A 20,864-nucleotide genomic window follows, 5' to 3' on the forward strand; every position below is an offset into this window, starting at 1 on the left:
AACCAAATGATTCTGATCTACATGGAGTTTTCTACGTATCAGCGCATCACTTGTCTTTTTAAAGTAAAGTTCTCAGTAGAAATCACTAATCAGGCTCAACTTCAAGCCACAAGGAGGTTAAATAGATTCATTATTTCACTGAAACAAGACTTTCTGATCAGAATCTGTTCAACAGGGCTGGAAATAACCTTCTTTCATATTGATTATATTGGTTATTATTCCGTTGAAACGCATAATACCCACAAAGGGAATAACCCGCCGTCCAGAGGCGACCAGTAAATTAGCATAAACTCCTTCAGACAGCGCTCCTGTTAGCAGATCTATAGAAGAGGTGGCGACCGAGGGAACCAGAGAATAAATCTGAATCCATTAAAGGTTAAAAGAAACAACACCCACTCTGTTTATATTAGAGATCAGTGTTTTTCTGACCCATCCACTCACCCCAACCTCCTCTATGTTAAATACACATTAGCTGCTGAAAAACAACATCTGAGGTTCATTTTATGTCACAAATTGGCAATAAGAATATATAAAAAGATGCTAAATCACCACAAAAAAAGCAAAGTTACTACAAAAAGATTTTAAATCACCACAAAAATATGTTAAATCATCAAAGAAAGACTCTAAATTACCACAAAAAGATGCTAAATCCCCACAAAAAGACACTAAATCCCCACAAAAAGACGCTAAATCACCACAAAAAGACTGCAGGAAACTTCTAAATATTCAATAATAACATTTTTAAAAAGGAACAACACTGAGTTTATATTAGAGTTCACCGTTTTTCTGACCCATCCATCCACCCCGACCTCTTCCTATATTAAATTTATATAAGTTGCTCAATTAATAACATCTGGGGTTAATCTTTATGGGATTCAGGACGAGTTTGTGTCACAAATTGACAAAATTAAAATGTACTTTGCAGAAAAACAAACTTTCTGATACAGTTAAACTCTGCAGGAAACTTCTAAATATTCAATAATAACATTTAAATTTTAATCGCTTCTAACTTTCTGTCTTAGTTTGTATTAGAGTTCAGTGTTTTCTGACCCATCCATCCACACCGACCTCCTCCTATGTTAATACACATTACATGCTGGATAAAAACAACATCTGAGGTAGATTTTTGTTTGTCAGGACACCTTTGTGCCACTTTGTGTCAAAAATATACAATAAGAATATATAAAATGTGCTTCAGTGGAAAACAAGCAACTTTTTTTGGAGCTGAACTCAGCAGGAAACCTCTAAATATTCAACAATGACATTTAAATTTCATGATCACGCTTCATGGCTGCTAAGATTTTAATGATTATCCCGTCGCTGAAATGTCTTCAGCGCTGCTTTCAAGTCTGCAAACTACTTTCCCAACAGTGTTAGTCATGAAAACACACTGGGATACTCCGCTTTATACCAAAGTAAAAGATGTCAAGAAATTCAGAATCTGAACGTCAACATTAGAGCTACCGGAGGCTGGTTTGACCCCAGATTTTACAGCTTTCTCCTTTTCTTTTTGGAAAAATAAAATCAGCCAAATCTGAAAAAGCTCCCTAGTTTTAAACTTGGTTTTATACTGGTTTGGACCTGGTTTAGGACTGGTTCTAGAGGACTAGGTGGTGGATTGGTTGTGAACTGGTTGTGGACTAGACTTGGATTTGCTTTTGGGTTTGATGGTCAAATTGGCCTTGGAGATGGTTTTAGACTGTGTTTAGCTTTGGTTTTGGACTGGGTTTTAGACTTGGTTTGGACTTCTTTTGGACTGGCTTTTAGAGTTGGTGTTGGACTGGTTTTGTATTAGTTTTGAACTGGTTCTGGATCAGTTTTGGGCTGGGTTCTAGACTTGACGTTGGACTAGTTTTGACCTGCATTTGGACTGGTGTTACACTTGGTTTTGGACATAGTTTAGACTGGTTTTGGACTGGTTTTGCATTGAATTTGAACTGGTTTTGGACAGGGTTTTGGACTTGGACTTGGATTAGAATGGCTTACACACTTGGTTGTAGACTGATTCTGAACCTGGTTTTGGATTGGTTTTTCGAATTGGATTTCAACTAGTTTTAAACTTGGTTCTGGACCTAGTTTTATACCTGGTTTTATGCTGTTTTGGACCTGTATTTGGACTGGTTTTGGACTTTGATTTAGAATGATTTTAGACTAGTTATATACCATTTTGGACCTGCACTTGGACTGGTTTTAGACTTGGTTGTGGATTCATCTTAAACTGGTCTTGAACAGGTTCTGGGCCTACTTTTAGACTTGGTTATATGCTGTTTTGGACCTGATTTTGGACTGGGTTATAAACTTGGACTTGGGTTGGATTTAGAATGGCTTATAGACTTGATTTTAGACTGGTTATTTACCATTTTGGACTTGTATTTGGGCTGGTTTTGGACCTAGTTTTAGAATTGGTTTTATACTGTTTTGGACCTGCATTTGGACTGGTTTTGGACCCTGTTTTGGACATTGTCTTATAACGTTTTGAATCTGGTTTTGGACCCTATTTGAACTGGTTCTGGACCTACTTTTAGTATTGGTTTTATACTGTTTTGGACCTTTATTTGGGCTGGTTCTAGAACTGGTTATATTGGTCTGTACTCTGCTATTTGATGGTTTCTGTGAATCTCAGTCTCCAAACTACTTTCTGTCTTCTACATGAAAACACTCGCCTCAACCAGCTGGTCACGCTGAGCGTTTCTCTCCGATCGATTAGCGACGGTTTTGTCTGAAACAGACTTTAATGTCGCAGCTCTTTCTTCTCAACACTCGGCCAGATTATCCTCTTATCTGCCTCCTCTTTATCTGCTCTGAAACTCTTCACATCACACTTGCAGATCCGTTGGACAGGTGATGCGGCCGTGGAGGGACGCCTCGTACGTCCGACGACAGGAAGTTACGCAACGCCTGCTTCCTGTTTGTGTGTCTGCGTGTGCGTTGAGGCAAAGATTAGGGCAGAAAACGCTTTTGAAGTTCTCCTGCTTCGACCGTGTTCGTACTCGTGTTAATCTGAGAGAGCAGCAGCCAATTTACAGAGCTGCGAGTCTATTTCACAGCTGTTTGACCACACAAACACACACATAAACACACACACACACACACCGACACACACATAAACGCGGTGTAAATGACGATGTATTGCTCGGTGCTCCTGACATTTAAACACTTCTCAGAAAACAAGTGTTGAAGCCGCCACAGCGTTTAATGGAGTCGCTGCTGCAGACCGACGACGACAAAAACGCACAAACATCTTCAACCCATACAACAAACACATCATTTATTATATTTAACCGCATAGGTGCCTGAAAACTCCAGTATTTGTGTGTTTTTTGTGACTGTGATGAATTTGTTGTGGACTGGTTTTGGACCTTGTTGTAGACCTGGACTTGCTTTGGTTTCTACTTGAAGTTGGACCTGGTTTTAGACTGGTTTGGGATTTAGCTTTAGAATTGGATTTGGATTTATTTTCAACTGGTTTTGGACCTTGTTTTGGACTAGATGTGGACTTGGTTCTGACTCGGTTTGGACTGGTTTTCAGATTTTGGCATTGGGCTGGTTTTGCATTATTTTTGAGCTGGTTTTGGACTGGTTCTAGACTTGGACTCTAAAACTGTAAATATCAAGAAATTTTTTTACAAATAATAATTCCTTCTTTTATAATGCGTGGCAGTAAAATTACACAGTTTGTATTTAAATCTGCAATAATGTAATTTTTTAGAGATATTTTCCATTATCTTTTCAGTGTTGGTAGTTTTTTCAATTCAATTCAATTTTATTTATATAGCGCCAATTACAGTCAAATTGTCTCGAGACGCTTTACAGAACCCATATGCCTGAACCCCCAGAGCAGCCCTAAGGAGACAGTGGCTCCAGTTCCTCACCATATTTTTTCTCCCATCTTGCTGCCAGATTTTCAGGTTTTTTTCCAGGATCTATATTTATAAAGCAGCGTTTTTGGTTGTTCCTCAGTGCAGCGGTGTGATAAATCAGAATACTGTGTAGCAGAGATCCTGCGGTGCTAAAACCTGAGTCATCATCAGAAACCGACTGAATCCATCTGACAACATTCAGCTGCATCATAAGATCACTTTCTGCACATTACTCCTCATTTTCTGGATATTAGAGATGTTACACAACATCTGCATTCAGCTGCTCTGTTCACTCAGAAACAAACTGAATGAATCAGACAGCAGGAGGTCTGGATGGAGATCTACAATATCTATATCTATAACATCTACAAAATCCATGTTCTTTACAGGTTTAGCTCATAAAAATAACCATAACCTCATGTTTCTGTAGATGTGATACCTGGAGTGGATGTAAAACTGATTTGGTCTGTGAACGTATCATGTGTTGTGACGCAAAGCAACCAAAGAATGATACAAAATGAAAAGCTACGACACAAGAAGGCATAAAACAACCAGAATTGTTAGATAAAACACTCCCAAAATGACCAAATACGATGCAAAACAGCCACAAAAAGACAGAAACTACCAAAATGTTGCAAAAATGACCAGAAAAAAGTCATAAACCACCAAATTATTCGAGAAATGACCACAAAAAGATATGAAATAGCCCAACTGTGATGCAACAAGACATAAAACACCCAAAATGTGACATAAATCAATGACAAATTAATGCAAAACTACCAAAACATGATGCAAAACCACAAAAATTTGAAAAATGTCCCAAATGTGACAAAAATCACAAAAAGCCACAAACCACCAAAACGCTGCAAAAATTACCAAAATGTGGCACAAAACAGCCATAAAATGATGTAAAACGATCAAACTGTGACATGAAAAGATCCAAAATGTGACACAAAATGACCTCCAAAAGCCATAAACCACAGAAATGTCAGAGAAATGGCCACAAAAGATGTAAAATGACCAAAACATGATGTAAAAAGACATAAAACACCCAAAATGTGACACAAACCAATCACAAAACCTTGTAAAATGACCAAAAGGTGATGCAAAGCCACCACAAACAGCTGAAAAATGTCCCATATGTGACAAATATATGACCGCATGAAGACTCAAACCACTAAAATTCTACAAAAATGACCAAAATGTGCGACAAAACAATCCCAAAATGGTGCAAAAAGACAAAATTGTGACAAAAAAGACCTAAAACACCCTAAATGTGATGCAAAAAACCACAAATTTCAGTGATTTTCAAGCTAAATCAGTAAATTCATGTCAAACTGTCCAACTTAAAGATGTTTTTTAAAGCTCAGCTGGGTGTTTTGAGGATATTTTTCAAATTTAATAGACTAAATGACAGATCAATAGTCTAAAAAAAGTGATCAATAATGAAAATAATCAGTATTTGCTGCCTGGCACACCTGAGCCAATCACAAGCAGCCAAGTTTATCGCTCTGCCCTCTATATAACCAAAAACACTGGATTTAGGACGGAAAATGGGTTTCGGTGGAAGGACGTCTTCAGCTGCAGTCACACACAAAAACACACACACACACACACACACACACACACACACACACACACACACACACACACACACACACACACACACGCCTACCTGAGATAATGGAGGCGTGCCTGAACTCCTCGGAGAAGTGGATGGGTTCGTACGGAGACGTCTCGTAGAACTCTTCCCCTGCAAAACACAGCAGAGAGAGGAGCCGGTAAACAAACAAACAAACAAACAAACAAACAAACCAGCAGCCGACCATCTGGACGCACCTGGAATCCACCTTCAAAGTCACAAAAAAACTAACGGAAAACGCTGCCATGGTCCATGGGGAAACAATCAGGGAACCGAAGCGGAAACAAAACTTCTGGTTGAGTTCCAGAAGTTAGAAAAACCTTCAGTCAACATCCCGCTGATGATACATCTCCTTACCAGAACATATTCCTGTCACAACGCGGTTCTACGATGTGAAACTGGTTTGGTCTGTGAACGTATCATGATTCTCATAATGTGACGCTAAACAACCCCAACAGAATGTAAAACGGCCAAAATATGACACAAAGCAATCTCAAAATGATGTAAAAGGATGAAACTGTAACGTAAAAAGAAGTAAAACATCCAAAATGTTACACAAAACAACCACAAAAAGATGTAAAACAACCTAAATATGATGCAAAACCACCAGAAAAAGTTGAAAATGCCCCAAATGTGACAAAAATAACTGCATAAAGACCTAAAACCTAAACCATCAAAATGCTGGTGAAAACCACCACAAAATGCTATAAAACCACCAAACTATGACATAACAAGACATAAAACCAAAATATGACACAAAAAACACAAAATGACCAGAAAAATATGAAAAATGACCACAAAACGATGTAAAATGACCAAAATTTGACGCAAAACAACCTCAAAAAGTTGAGAAATGTCCCAAACAAGACAAAAGAAAATGAACACATGAAGACATAAACCACCAAAATGCTACAAAAATGACCTTAAAATGATATAAAATGACCAGTGACATAATAAGACATAAAGCAACCACAATATGATACAAAACAACCCCAAAATGACCAAAAAGTGACACAAAATCACCACACAATGATGTAAAGAAACCAAACGGCAACATAAAAATACCTAAAAAATCCAAAATGTTACAGGAAAGAACCACAAAATAATGTAAAATGACCAAAATGTGTTGCAAAACGGCCACAAAAAGTTGAAAAATGTCCCAAATCTGGCAAAAAATGACAGCAGAAAGACTCAAACCACCAAAATGCTACAGAAATGATCTCAAATATATGTAAAATGACCAAACAGTGTCAAAAAAAGACATAAAACATCCCAAATGTTACAGAAAACCACCACAAAAATATGTAAAACATCCCAAATGTGGCACAAAACAACCACAAAAAGACACAAACCATGGAAATGCTATAGACATGACCAAAAGAAGATGTAAAGTGATCAAAAAGTGATGCAACACCACCACAAAATGATGTAAAAAACAAACAAAATATGATGCAACACAACCACAAAAGATGCAAAATGTACCACAAAACAACCACATTAAGACACAAACCATGGAAATGTTCCAAAAAATGACCTCAAAAAGATGTAAAATGAACAAAAAGTGACACAAAACAACCACAAAAAGTTGAAAAATCCTTTTTTGGTTTCCTAACAGAGATTCTTCAAAAAGGAGTTTAGTCGAACAAAGTCTGCAGTTATTTCTGCTTTTCACTGATGATAAGCTCTGCAGGATCGTTCTCAACTGACGTTTAGCCTTTTTTTCTTAGTTTTTTTTCTGTTCGTCTTCAGACAGCAGCTCAACACGAAGCTGCCGACAGTCTGACAGGAATATCTGATCGCCTCCTGAAAAACACCACACTGTAAAACACAGAAATAAAAGAGAAGGAGGTGAACTAAGGGGGAAACTTTACCCGACTTCTTCTTCTTCCAAAGTGAATAAAGTTCATCTGTCACCAGTCAGGAATAAAGACTAAAATCAAGTTTAAAACCAAGTAAAAATCAGGCTGAAACAAGCACAAAACCAATCAAAAACTAGTCCAAGATGACGTTCAAAACAAAGTATAAAATAAAGTCTGGAAGCAGGTCCAAAACCCAGTCTAAGTCCAAATAAAAACCAGCACAAACCAGTCCAAAACCAAGTACAAAAAGTCTAAAACCAGTCCTAAAATATGAATAAAACCAGTTCCATAGTAAGAACAAAACCAGTCCAAAACCAGGTACACAACCAAGTCTAGAACCAGTCCAACATCAAGTCCTAAATGAGTAAATTAAAACAAGGTTTAAGAACCAAGTCTAAAACCATGTAAAACAACCAGTCTGAAAACAGTCCAAATCTAGATCCAGAACCCGTCCTAATCTACCTCTAAAACCAGTTTAAACCAGTCCTAATCTAATTCTAAGACCAGTTTAAACCAGTCCTAATCTACCTCTAAGACCAGTTTAAACCAGTCCTAATCTACCTCTAAAACCAGTTTAAACCAGTCCTAATCTACCTCTAAAACCAGTTTAAACCAGTCCTAATCTACCTCTAAAACCAGTTTAAACCAGTCCTAATCTACCTCTAAAACCAGTTTAAACCAGTCCTGAAGCTTTCTCATGTGTTGGATCACAACAGATGTTTAAAATATACAAACTGAAGGGAAAGTTTTCCTGTTTTAGGAAAACAAACAGCGGCTGACGGTTTGACCTCGGCTCTGAAGGTTATTCCCACAATCCTCTGGGCCTTCGACCCGTCTGGATCAAACAAGCTGGACTCCTGCACTAAAGTTTTTAATGTTTAGGTGGTGAAACTTCTGTTTTTGTGGGCGGCTCAGTGTTCAGTTTTCAATTAGAAGTGTTGGTGTGTTTGCACTGTCAGACAAAATATGAAAACTTTTATAAACATCTGCAGTTATTAGAGGATCAGCGGTGGATATTTTATTATCTTCTACCTTTAAAAATGAAATAAGGCCACCTACAATAACAATAATACTCCTGATAATGGATGTTGTTCATCACCTGTACAACCGTCTGTCATTATTGTTGTTGTACTCATTGATCTCACGCTGCTGAGGAATATCTATTATTATGTTAATTATGGAGGATCACCGCGGTAACAAAAGAAAATTACTAAATATTGAAGAACAATATTAATGTTTACTTCAGCCTGCAGAGATTCTTATTAATGTTTCTGCTGAGCGTCTGAATTAACTTTGAACTTTTCACCTCCGCCGCAGAGATTCAAGAAAATGAAGACAAAATGGTGAATAAAGATTTTTTTTAAAACTTTGAGGTAAAAAATAGCCCACAACCAGTTCAAAACCAGCCAAAAATGAGTACAAACCAGTCCAACACCAGTCAAACTAAGTCCAAAACAAACTTAAAACCACCAAGAAACCAAGTTCAAAAAAGAGTCTAAGGATAAGGCCTAGAAGCTGGTCCAAAACCAGTGCAAAGTCAATCTAAAACCAATCCAAAACCAGCTTAAAACCAGTCCAAACCAACCACCATATATGTAAGTCTAGAAGCAGGTCCAAAATCAAGTCTACAATTCAGTAAAATTCAACTTAAAACCAACCTAAAATCAGTCCAAAACCAGGTCCAATACTAAGGCTAAAACCTGTTTCAAACAAGGCTTACCACCACGTAAAAACCAGCACATAACCAGTCTAAAACTAGTTCCAAAGCAAGTTAAAACTACCCCAAAACCAACCATAAAGTAACTCTAGAGTCAGGTCCAAAACCATGTATGAACTCAAGAAAAAATAGCCCAAAACCAATTCAAAATGTGTCCAAAACCAGCCTACAAGTAGTCCAAAACCAGTCAACACTAGGTTTAAAATGAACTCAAAACCACCGCAAAACCAGGTTCAAAATAAAGTCTAAAAGTAAGTCTAGAAGCAGGAACAAAATCACCCTAACACTAGTGTAAAGACACACCAAAACCAGTCCAAAACTAACTCTAAAAACCATCCAAGCTAAGTCTAAAACCAGTCCAAATCCAGGTCCAAAACTAGAGCAAAACCAGTCCAAAACCAGTTCAAGACTAAGTTCCAAACAAAGTCTAAGACCAAGTCCAAAAAAGATCCAAAAGAAGCTTAAAACTACCCTTAAAACCAATCCAAAACCAGGGCCAAAACTAGAGCAAAACCAGTCCAAAACCAGGGCCTAACATGAGCTCAAAACCAGTTCATATATCATACCGACTTAGCAGTCTCCATCTCTGTAGAGAAGAAAACCAGAATTGGCATAAAACAGCGTACAAACCCTAAAAATAGTCCAAAAGTAGCACAAACGCAGTAGAAGAGTATTTTAGTAGAAATATGGATCCATTCATCGATATAGAAACACTTTCAGGAACCTTCAGGGGTCATAATACCAGCCTCAATTGAAAACTTTGCATTTTTTCCAACTACTAAGAATGTGTTCTTTAATAGAGATATTCAAACTATTCTGTCTGTCCTCATCACATGTCATGGCTGTACGGGTTTTGTTTCTGGAGATACTGAACCTTTAAAATGTCTTCCAAAGTAAGATGTTTTCTGAGGTTTAAAATCCCCAAACCTCCAGGTCTGAAAACACAACATCCTGTAAATTCAGCCTAAATATTCATGGAAGAAGCCATTATGTGCTGCTGTGACGGTGAGATGAAGGAGAGTGAAGTGAGGAGAAGCAGCTGCTGCACATGGAGGTTAAATGCAGCGTCTTCAGACGCATTAATGACAGATGTAAAGAGTCTGACCAGCTGCAGCGCATTTTCATCCAGCAGCTGCGTGAGTTTTACGTCCTCGTGTCCAGCTGGTGAACCTGCTGCATGATTACCGAGGATTACAAACCTGCAGCTTCTGTCAACAAAACACTCAGATTCTCACCAGAACTCCTCGAAATCTTTCCCTTTCTCATAAAACATCTACGGATCAGATGGCCTCTGCACTACGAAGAAGGATCTCAGGTTAGGAGGTAACTTCAGGTCTAAAATAAAGTCTAAACTCAAGTAAAAACAGCCTAAAACCAAACCAAAACCAGTCTAAAACAAGTCTGAAACTAAGTCTAAAAGCAGTCCAAAACCAAGTCTAAAACCAGTCTAAAGCTAAGCCTAAGCCTTGACTAAATGCTGCAGTGTGACTATGAGTTATCAGGCTGATTAATTCCACCACTCAGACTCTTCAGTTGTGTTTCAACCTTCAGCTGCTTTATTATTTCAGGTTGTGTAACTAAACTCCAGATGAATCTCTGCATGCTGCTCACACACACACATTACATAAAGAATAAAATAAAACTCTATAACCTCCAGTCTCATTCTCAGAGTCTCAGGCGGTTTATTGTTCCAGCTGCAGCCTAAACGAGAAAAAAACTAATAAAATACGTAGATCTACTGCAGATCTAATGAGGCCAACAAGTGCAAGTTTCTGTTTTAGCATCAAATCAATAGAAGAAGGCAGATAGAAGAATGAAACGAGAACAGATTCAGCTGTTTTTACTGGTTCAAACACTTTAAAAGACCAGTTCCATTGTTATAAAACATTTTTTTGTTGTTTTACATCTTTATGTGGTTATTTTATATCTCGTTTTGGAGGTTGTACATGTTCTTGTCGTTGTTTTGGGTCTCTTTTCGGCTGTTTTATGTCTTAATGTGGCTGTTTGTGTCATTTTTTGGTGGTTTTACGTCTTTTTGTGGTTATTTTGTGTCTCGTTTTAGTGGTTTGCATCTTGTTAGGTTGTTTTATGTCTTTTCATAATCGTTTGCGATGGATTTTTTGAGTTTTTTGTCTTATTTTGGGGCTACAGGTTATTAACACTAAAGTGGAAAATGTGCAGCGATTCAACCAAACATTTCTTGTCGTCGACTGTGCCTAAAGAGATGCCATTTTGTTCCGTCCTGATGAGGTTTTCAGACGTTTTGTTCGTCCTTCCCACAGCGGCGTCCTTCCTGAGGGACACCAGCTGAAGGCCGTGCAGCGACTCTGCAAACACTAAATGTTGACGCCTGAGCTTAGCATCGTGTCAGACTTGATCAAAGAGCTTGTTTTCCTGCTACCTTTAGCAGCAAACGGACGGTGGATTACGGTCGGCGACACGTCTCTTTATCCTGCAGGTAAGTGGCTGACATTTCCACGGCAACGCTCTGAGCCACCGTCTCCAAACCCGTCTGTTCGCCGGCTGTTTTGTCTTTAATCTGCGAGTCGATGTGTCAGAGAACTGCGATTCGCTGCAGATCCACGGCGGCCCGGATTCGTCTGGCGTTCAGCAGCTTCCTGTCTCAGAGTTCCACTAATTCACCCTCTGAGCAAAATAATAAGACGCCACTGAAGGCAGCGAGCGGGAACGTCTGGGCGTCTCCTCCTGGAGGAGTCCTGCTGGACGGACAGCAGCTGAATAATAAAGACTCTTTGTGGCGGTGATGCCGGTAGATTGGAGCCGAGGCCAGATGAAAGCCGAGCTGAAGAAAAGGCCAAAGTGCTGCTCTGAGGGTGAAATTACTGCTTCCTCCAGGAGAAGAGCTTCACTTCCAGACAAGCAGCCCAGAAGGAAGTCTGAACACGACGCTACAGCTTCTCAGCTTAATGACGGAGGTTCATCAGATTATTGGTCCTCAACGTCCGGTTTAGTCGACACAACTTACATCTCTCACTTTCTGCACCACTGTGGTTTTTCTGTGTCACAGTTGGCTCATTTTACATCTTTTTATGGTCATTTACTGTTCTCTTGGTTTGGATTGTTTCCCATTTTGGTTTTTATGTCTTTTTGTGGTTGTTTGCATTTAATTTTGGTCGTTGTGTGTCTCATTTTGGACTTTTTTGTTTCGTTTTTCATCATTTTGTGTCGTATTGTGAATAGTTTATGTGTATTTTAGAATTATGTTGTCAAATTGTGGACATTTTGAGTGTCTTGAGGATCATTACACATCTTTAGTTTTGACATTTGTAAGGTCCTTTTGATCATTTTCAATCTTGCTCTTAACATTTTGAATGGTTTTTGATTGTTTGGTCTTGTTTTGTGACACTTTAAGCGTCTTTGTGATTCTATTGAGTGTCTTTTTGACCATTTTCAGTCTTATTTTGGACATTTTGAGTGTATTTTGGTCACTTTTATCCCCGTGTGGTTGTTTATACTATCAATTTGGTCATTTTGTGCCTATTTTTGATCATTTTGTCTCTTGTTTTGAACACCTGCACCTCTGGCTTGCATCTTTATGCAGCAGGATAAAAACTTTTGAAGAACTACTCTCATGTCGGCTGGAAAACAGGATGAAACTCCATCATGAAAAGACGGATGAATGAAGCATTAAAGCTAATATGTGACCTGAGATTAACGTACAGAGAGACTCTGTGACATCATTTAAAGCTTGTAGTCATTTAGATTTGCTGCTCAGCCGCTCGGTTAATGAGAACACGACTCCACCTGAAGGTTAATTATCAGAGACGAGCTGCAGGATGACGGACCAGCCGAGTGTTTCTGCTCAGGTGTGTGTTTGGATACATGAATCCAGCTGCAGAGTGTTAGCAGGAAGCTAATCCAGCCTCAGGCAGCAGCAGCAGCAGAGATGCTAAACACAGCAGCTGTAAATGTAGGAAGCTTTAACACACACTAACACACTAAAGCACACTGTAACACACACACCGAGTCGATTAGGTTCGCTGGAGGTTTGGAAATATCTCTTTTGGGAACTTTTCTTTTTGCACTTATTGATTCCAGAAAGTTTTCCTGTGAACTGACAGAAAGTTTACTGTAAAAACAAAAGTCCTGCGATTAACGTCTAAAACTACTTCTTTCTGACGCATTTAAACTATAAAACAAAAAAAAACTGCAAAACGAAAGAGTTTCATATGGAGCTAAAACCAGGACAGAAAATAAAACGAGAGAGGAAAAAATGATCCAAAACAGCCACAAACACCAGAAAAAGAAGAAAACGACCCCCAGAGAGACAGAGACGCAAAACCAACACAAACTGATGATATTTTAGTGTAAACAAACATAAAACCAGCTGTAAGATGCACAAAAGGTGCAAATATAACACAAAGACACACAAAATAAAGATTAAAAAAAGATTAGAAAGACACAAAATTGCCACAAAAAATGAAAAATGACCACAAGAAGATGAAAAATCCCCACAAAAATCCCTACAGAGACACAAAATCATCACAAACAGATGCAAAATCACGACAAAATACACATCATTGCTACTAAAACACAGGAAATCAGCACAAACAATGGAGAATTACTACAGAAAGACGTAAATCACCACATAAAGACGAAAAATCCCAACAAAAACACACAAAACCATCACAAAGAGGGGAAATTACTGTCAAAAATGAAAACTGACTACAAGAAGATGAAACATTCCCACAAAAATCACCACAGAGACACAAAATCACCACAAAAAGATGCAAAATCACCAAGAAACGATGAAAAACCGCAACAGAAACGCCACAAAAAGATGAAAAATCAGAACAAAAACACTCAAAATCATCACAAATGTAGTTCAAGTCACCAAACAAACAGAAACAAAACAACTGCAAAGCAGAAAGAAAAGCAGCTGCTGTGATGTTTTGGTCACTTTTCATCTCTCTGTGGTTGTTTTTGGTCATTTTGCGTCCTGTTTTGAACATTTTTGATTGTTGTTCTGATCTCTGTCATCTCTGTGTAGATCCTTTTAGTCATTTTGTGTTGTGTTTTGGACACTTTAAGCGTCTTTTAGGTCATTTTGCAGCTTGTTTTTGACATTTCCATGCCTTTTCTGTGTTATTTTGGACATTTTGAGTCTCTTTGGGATTATTTTGCATCCGGTTCTTGACAATGAAAGTGTCTCTTTGGTCAGTTTGTCACATTTTGGACATTTTTTGTGTCATTTTGGTCATTTTCAACTACATCTGGTTGTTTTTCGTACCAATTTCATCATTTTCTGTCCCTTTGAGGTAATTTTGCATCCAGTTCTTCACAATTCAAATGTCTCTTTGGCCCTTTCGTGTCTCTTTGAGGTCATTTTAATTCTTGTTATTGACATTTGAAGTGTCTTTTAGGTCATTCTGCATCTTGTTTTGGACATTTTATGTGTATTTTTGATCATTTTGTGTCTGTCAGGGATCATCTGGCCTTTAGGTCTTGACGATGCAAGTGTTTTGTTCAAGTTATCACATTTTGGACATTTTTAGTGTCTTTATTGGGATTTTCATCTACTTCGCTTTGGTCAACTAGTGTCTCTTTGAGGTAGTTTTGCATCTTGTTCTGGACATTTTGAGTGTCTTTTTGATCATTTTGTGTTTCTTTGAAGACATTTTGCATCCAGTTCTTGACAATTCAGGTATCTCTTTGTGGTCATTTTGCATCTCTTTGAGGTCGTTTTGCGTCTGTTTGAGGTCGTTTTGCGTCTCTTTGAGGTTGTTTTGCGTCTGCTTGCGGTCGTTTTGCATCTCTTTGAGGTCGTTTTGCGTCTGTTTGAGGTCGTTTTGCGTCTGTTTGAGGTCGTTTTGCGTCTGAGGTCGTTTTGCGTCTCTTTGAGGTTGTTTTGCATCTCTGAGGTCGTTTTGCGTCTGTTTGAGGTCGTTTTGCGTCTCTTTGAGGTTGTTTTGCGTCTGTTTGCGGTCGTTTTGCATCTCTTTGAGGTCGTTTTGCGTCTGTTTGAGGTCGTTTTGCGTCTGTTTGAGGTCGTTTTGCGTCTCTTTGAGGTTGTTTTGCGTCTGTTTGAGGTCGTTTTGCGTCTGTTTGAGGTCGTTTTGCGTCTGTTTGCGGTCGTTTTGCATCTCTTTGAGGTCGTTTTGCGTCTGTTTGAGGTCGTTTTGCGTCTGTTTGAGGTCGTTTTGCGTCTGAGGTCGTTTTGCGTCTCTTTGAGGTCGTTTTGCGTCTGAGGTCGTTTTGCGTCTCTTTGAGGTTGTTTTGCGTCTGAGGTCGTTTTGCATCTCTTTGAGGTCGTTTTGCGTCTGAGGTCGTTTTGCGTCTGTTTGAGGTCGTTTTGCGTCTGAGGTCGTTTTGCGTCTGTTTGAGGTCGTTTTGCGTCTGAGGTCGTTTTGCGTCTGTTTGAGGTCGTTTTGCGTCTGAGGTCGTTTTGCGTCTCTTTGAGGTTGTTTTGCGTCTGAAGTCGTTTTGCGTCTCTTTGAGGTTCATTGAGGGTCATTTAATGTTGTGTTTTTGACATTTGTCTTATCTTTTTGTCTTAATTTGACCATTCTGAGTGTCTTTTTGGCCGTTTTCATAAAATTGGTGATGGTTTATCATTGTTTTGCTCATTTTCTGTTTCTTTGGGGTTACTCTGTGTCTTGTTTTTACATTTTAGTGTCTTTTTGGTCGCTGTTATCTCCTTGTGGTTGCTGTAATGTATAATTTTGGTCACTGTGTGACACTTCGTGTGCTGATTTGGAAAACAGAACTCCACTTGTGAGTGATGAAAAGCTCGAGTGTGAATTCTGTTGATTGCTTCAGATGATTGAGGGAAACAGCTGCTTTGGGATGCAGATTTCTTTAACTGAGACCATTTTATTTCCAGATCAGGACTCGGAGCTGCACTGCGGCGGCGTGTTGAAGCTGCATGCGTTGCATACGTGCATTTCTCCTGCTTCATGTTGTGCATGCGTGTCGAGGTGGAATCTGCTGAATTGGAGGAATCTCAGAGTGCTTAGTTGCATCCTCTCCGCTTTCACTCCCCTTTTTAATTATTACTGACAGAGCAGCGTGTCGGCCTTTAAACTCCACTGAGGTTTTCTGTCCAGTCAAACATCAGATCAGCAGCTCTGCTCCATCCGTCATCAGAAACTACTGCAGACCAACAGCTAGCAGGAAAATAGGTTTAAACAGCAGCTAAAGTCAAATCTCCCTTTAAAGACGCTAACAGACGCAGCCTAAAGCTAACAGGTCCATGCTAGAAAAGCTGAGAAAACTTGCTTTTGAGTGCCCTTTTGGCCATTTTCATCAGCGTGTGGTTGTTTTTGTATCAATTTGGCCATTTTGTGTCTCTTTGAGGTCTTTTTATGTCTTGTTCTTCACATTTTCAGTGTCTTTTTGGTCACTTTCAACTTCTGGTTATTTTCATATCAGATTGGTGTCCAAAAATGTAAAAATTACCAAAAAGAGACTGAAAATGTCCAAAACAGACTCCAGTCAAGATTTAAAAAACTCAAAATGTTTCGATACTTTAACACATTACTTTTCATTTGCTGAAAATGTTTAGCTTAGGGGGTTTATACACTCAGATTGAAGGGTTTTGCAGCTTTTTTGGAAATTATATCAGTCCAACTTGCTCATAAATGCATGAATTTGTCTTCATAAGCACAAAATGTGCAATTGACACTTGGATTGTCAAGAACTGGATGCAAAATGATCCCTAAGGGACACAAAATGATCAGAAAGACACTGAAAATGTCTAAAACAAGATGGTAAAGGCCATAAAAGACACTTAAAATGTTAAGAACTAAATGCATAATGACCCATGAGAGATATAAAATATTCAAAAGTTCTTGATAATTCAAGTGTCTCTTTGGCCCTTTTTTGAAAAAAAAAAATCAGTTTGAGGTCATTTTGTGTTGTTTTGGACATTTTGAGTGTCCTTTTGGACATATTTATCTACTTCTGGCTGTTTTTCAAATCAGTTTGTTCATTTTGTTTGTCTTTGGGGTCTTTTTTTATGTCTTGCTCTTGACATTTTAAGTGTCTTTTAGGTCATTTTGCATCTTGTTTTGGACATTTTATGTGTCTTTTTGATCATTTTGTGTCTCGGATTATTTTGCATCTAGTTCTTGTCAATGCAAGTGTCTCTCTGGTCAATTTGTCACATTTTGGACATTTTTAGTGTTTTGGTGATTTACATCCACTTCGTATCAATTTGGTCATTTTGCATCTTGTTTTGGACATTTTGAGTGTCTTGTTGATCATTGTGTGTCTCTCAGGGATCATTTTGCATCTAGTTCTTGACATTTTCAATACTGTTTTGGTGATTTTCATCTACTTTGCATCGATTTGGTCATTTTGTCTCTTTGAGCTAGTTTTGCATCTACTGCAGACCAACAGTTAGCAGGAAATTCAGTCAGGTGACGTCCGTTTAAACAGCAGCTGAAGCCAAATCTCCCTTTAAAGATGCTAACAGATGCAGCCTAAAGCTAACAGGTCGACGCTAGAAAAGCTGAGAAAACTTTAACCAGATGCTGCTGCCGAACATGACAACACTTTGTTGAAGAAAAGTGAGCTTGCATGAAGAACTGAGCTTTTATCTGTGATTTTTTTAGTCAGATTTTGATCTGACGACATGTTTCCATCCTACAAACATGAAGAAAGATGCTGCAAAGTTGGTAAATTAAGACCTCGACAGCGACTTTCTCATCAATTAAGGCCAAAATCTAAAATACGAAACCTCATTTGAGTACTAGCTAGTAGTTTTGCGTCTTGTTTTGGACAATTAAAAAAAATAGTAAAAGAGTTTTCTTCCTGATAGTATTTGTTAGTATAAACATAATAACGATGATTTAGTCCAGAACTTCCTGTGTCTTAAGACAATGTCCTGCAATTAATGCTGATCACAGCAGCATCGCTCCATAAATACAGAATATTATTGGATGGTTCATTACTGGAAACCAGAATTTAACTGAAACTTCAGGTTCTACACAACAAACAGCACAAAACACAGTAAAACTACAGTAATTATCTGTTTAAATAAACGACAACAGAAACACAGTAAAAGCATAAATACGTTAAATGCTGAATATTACGGTTTTATTAGAGGAAATTTAGCCTCAACGGGTTATTATCCCTGTCCAGTGTGTGTCTGTGTGTGTAATGTGCATGAAAAAACATTTGTTTTTTGTTTACTTAATGAGTACAAACACACACACAAACACACACACCAACACACACTGAGTAGAGTTTTGTCAGAACAAACTGAATCATTTCAGGAATAATGACTGTAATTATTGTTGGTTTGTTTGTCTTCCTGACGTTGTGAAGACATTAATGTGTTTCTGCAGCAACAGTGGAGAGACTCTCCTCACTTATGAGGACATGAATCAAGCAGCGAGGTCGGGTTTAGGTCAGATTTGTGTAGATTTAGGTCAGTTTCAGATTAGTTTAGGTTTAATTTTAGTCAGGTTTAGGTTAGATTTGAGTCATTTGATTCCAGGTCTAGGTCAGATTTAAGTGCAGTTTAGGTTAAACTTAGGTCAGGTTTAGGTTAGATTTGTGTGAGGATTAATTTAGCTTTAAGTCAGATGTAGGGTATGTTTACATGAGGTTTAGGTTAGGTTTCTGTCCCTCTCAACCCACCCAGCCAGCAGCAGATGTGTCCACCACATTAGAGCTGGGTTCTGCTCCAGGTTTTTTCCCTGTTAAAAGGGTGTTTTCCTGCCACTGTCTCCTTAGGGCTGCTCTGGGGGTTCAGGCATATGGGTTCTGTAAAGCATCTTGAGACAATTTGACTGGAATTGGTGCTATATAAATAAAATTGAATTGAATTGAGTGAGTTAATGTCAGGTCTAGGTCATATTTAGGTATGGTTTCGGTAGGTTCAGGTCAGGTTTCCGTCCAGTTTCCGTTAACTTTATGTCAACTGTCAACTCTAATTTCACGTCAAACATTGTAAAAGAACAAATTACTGTTTGTAGCAGGTGGCAGGAATTGATGGGATTCAGAAACACTCCCACAATTTAATCAGTTGTTCTTTGGATCATTTCTGATGGATAAGTCCTGATAAGTCCTCAGTGGTGGATTTGTAGTACGATCACAGTCAGCTGATGTAATGTTCACTGGTTGTCATGGTTACAGTGACATTGTGCTGCTATCTGGCAATGATACAGAAATCTTTAACAAATCTGTGGATCCAGACTATAAGCTGCATCACTGACAAAATCTAATCACTTGGTCCTTGAGTCATTTCTGACTTTCCCTGGAAATTTCATTCAAATCTGTTATTCTGTTTTAGAGTGATGTTGCTGACAGACAGACAGACAGACTGACAGACAGACAGACTGACAGACAGGTGTACGCCGAGGCTCCACCTCCTTGGTGGAGTAACAATAATCATTATATATACATATATGTGTGTGTGTGTATATATATATATATATATATACATATATAAAAATTCAGTAAAATAGTGCAAATTTAACGTCAAACGTAAAAAAAAATGAATTACTGTTTGTAAAATTACATATTTTTGATGTGGACGTCTGTTTTAAAATGTAAATTAATAACTGTGTGTGATTTTACTGGATATTTTCTGTAATTTAACAAACCGATGAAATTAACAGTAATTCTAGTTTAAAAATATTGAGTCTTTTACAGTGTTGAAGAATCAGAAACACACTGAAAGTGAATTTGTGTCTCAGTTTGTCTGAACTTAATCACTTTCAGACTTTTCTTCATGAGTTTCAGAAACAGTGAAATCTTATTTCCCTGAATAATTAAAGTCATTTAGAGAGAAACTTTCCACATGAAAACCTTCGAATTGGAGAGACTCTGAGCCGTGAAGCGGCGTCTTATTCCCATCAGTCCTTTTAAAAGCACACATTCAGCCTGTGTTTGGATGAGATGAGTAAACAGAGATTCTCTCAGCGGAGGAAACTCTAATCAGCCTCCAACTCGCTCATTAGCCTGCATGCTAAACACATCAGTCATTAGTCAGGCTGCTAAATTAGCCGTTTATCTGACTGCATGCTAAACACCATGTCGAGTTAAATGTGTAATTTATCGGGCTGAACTCGCAGCACCTGTGATTAGAAGCTCCACCAGCCGGCCAGCAGACAGAACACTGAAACCCACAACATTAGCGCGCATGCTAATTAGCCCCGGTCAATACTGAGAGCCCCGATCTATTAGCTAAAGGATTTAGAAATCTACTGCCAGCAATTACTCAAATAGCAACCGGTCACCGAAGCCACCAGATAGAAATCATTAGTACGAAGCTGAGGGACAAGTTTTATTAAATATCTGCTCATGTGAGCCGCTAGAAACACAACTGATACTGGAAACATGAAATGAAACCACTGATAGCTGCACATTTAAAGCCTGAAAGTTAAGACAAGCAGGAAGAAAACTGGGGCAAAACTCCACAAAAAGGCTATTTAATGAAATATCTAACTTCTGGTTTAGGTTAGGTTTAGGTCAGGTTTAGGTCAGGTTTATGTTAGGTTTTGCTCAGGTTTTAGTCAGGTTTCAGTTATTTTTTGGTTAGATTTTAGTCAAGTTTAGGTCAGGTTTTGGTCAGGCTTAGGTTAGGTTTAGGTCAGGTTCTTCCCCCTCTTCACCATGGACTGTGTCTCTCCACTCCTCCAACATCCTGATAAAGTTTGCCGACGACACCACGCTGGTAGGCCTCATCAGGGACAACAACGAGACCTGGTACAGGCAGGAGGTCCAACATCTGGTAGGGTGGTGTGCAGACAATGTCCTGGTCCTCAACACCACCAAAACAAAGGAGGTCATCATAGACTTCAGGAGGACCAGGA

The 20,864-nt window shown here is 38.6% G+C and overlaps 1 protein-coding gene across 1 annotated transcript in view; it reads right to left on the minus strand.

Annotated features, from left to right (window-relative positions):
- gfra2b (GDNF family receptor alpha 2b) overlaps window positions 1–20,864 on the minus strand; it is a 99,414-nt gene that overhangs the window by 58,306 nt on the left and 20,244 nt on the right. The window contains exon 3 of the mRNA XM_055019415.1: window positions 5,536–5,613. Within this exon, the coding sequence (XP_054875390.1) occupies window positions 5,536–5,613 (78 nt within the window). The remainder of the gene's footprint in view (window positions 1–5,535; window positions 5,614–20,864) is intronic.

Source organism: Amphiprion ocellaris, chromosome 17, assembly GCF_022539595.1.
Source record: "Amphiprion ocellaris isolate individual 3 ecotype Okinawa chromosome 17, ASM2253959v1, whole genome shotgun sequence".
NCBI classification, from domain to species: domain Eukaryota; kingdom Metazoa; phylum Chordata; class Actinopteri; family Pomacentridae; genus Amphiprion; species Amphiprion ocellaris.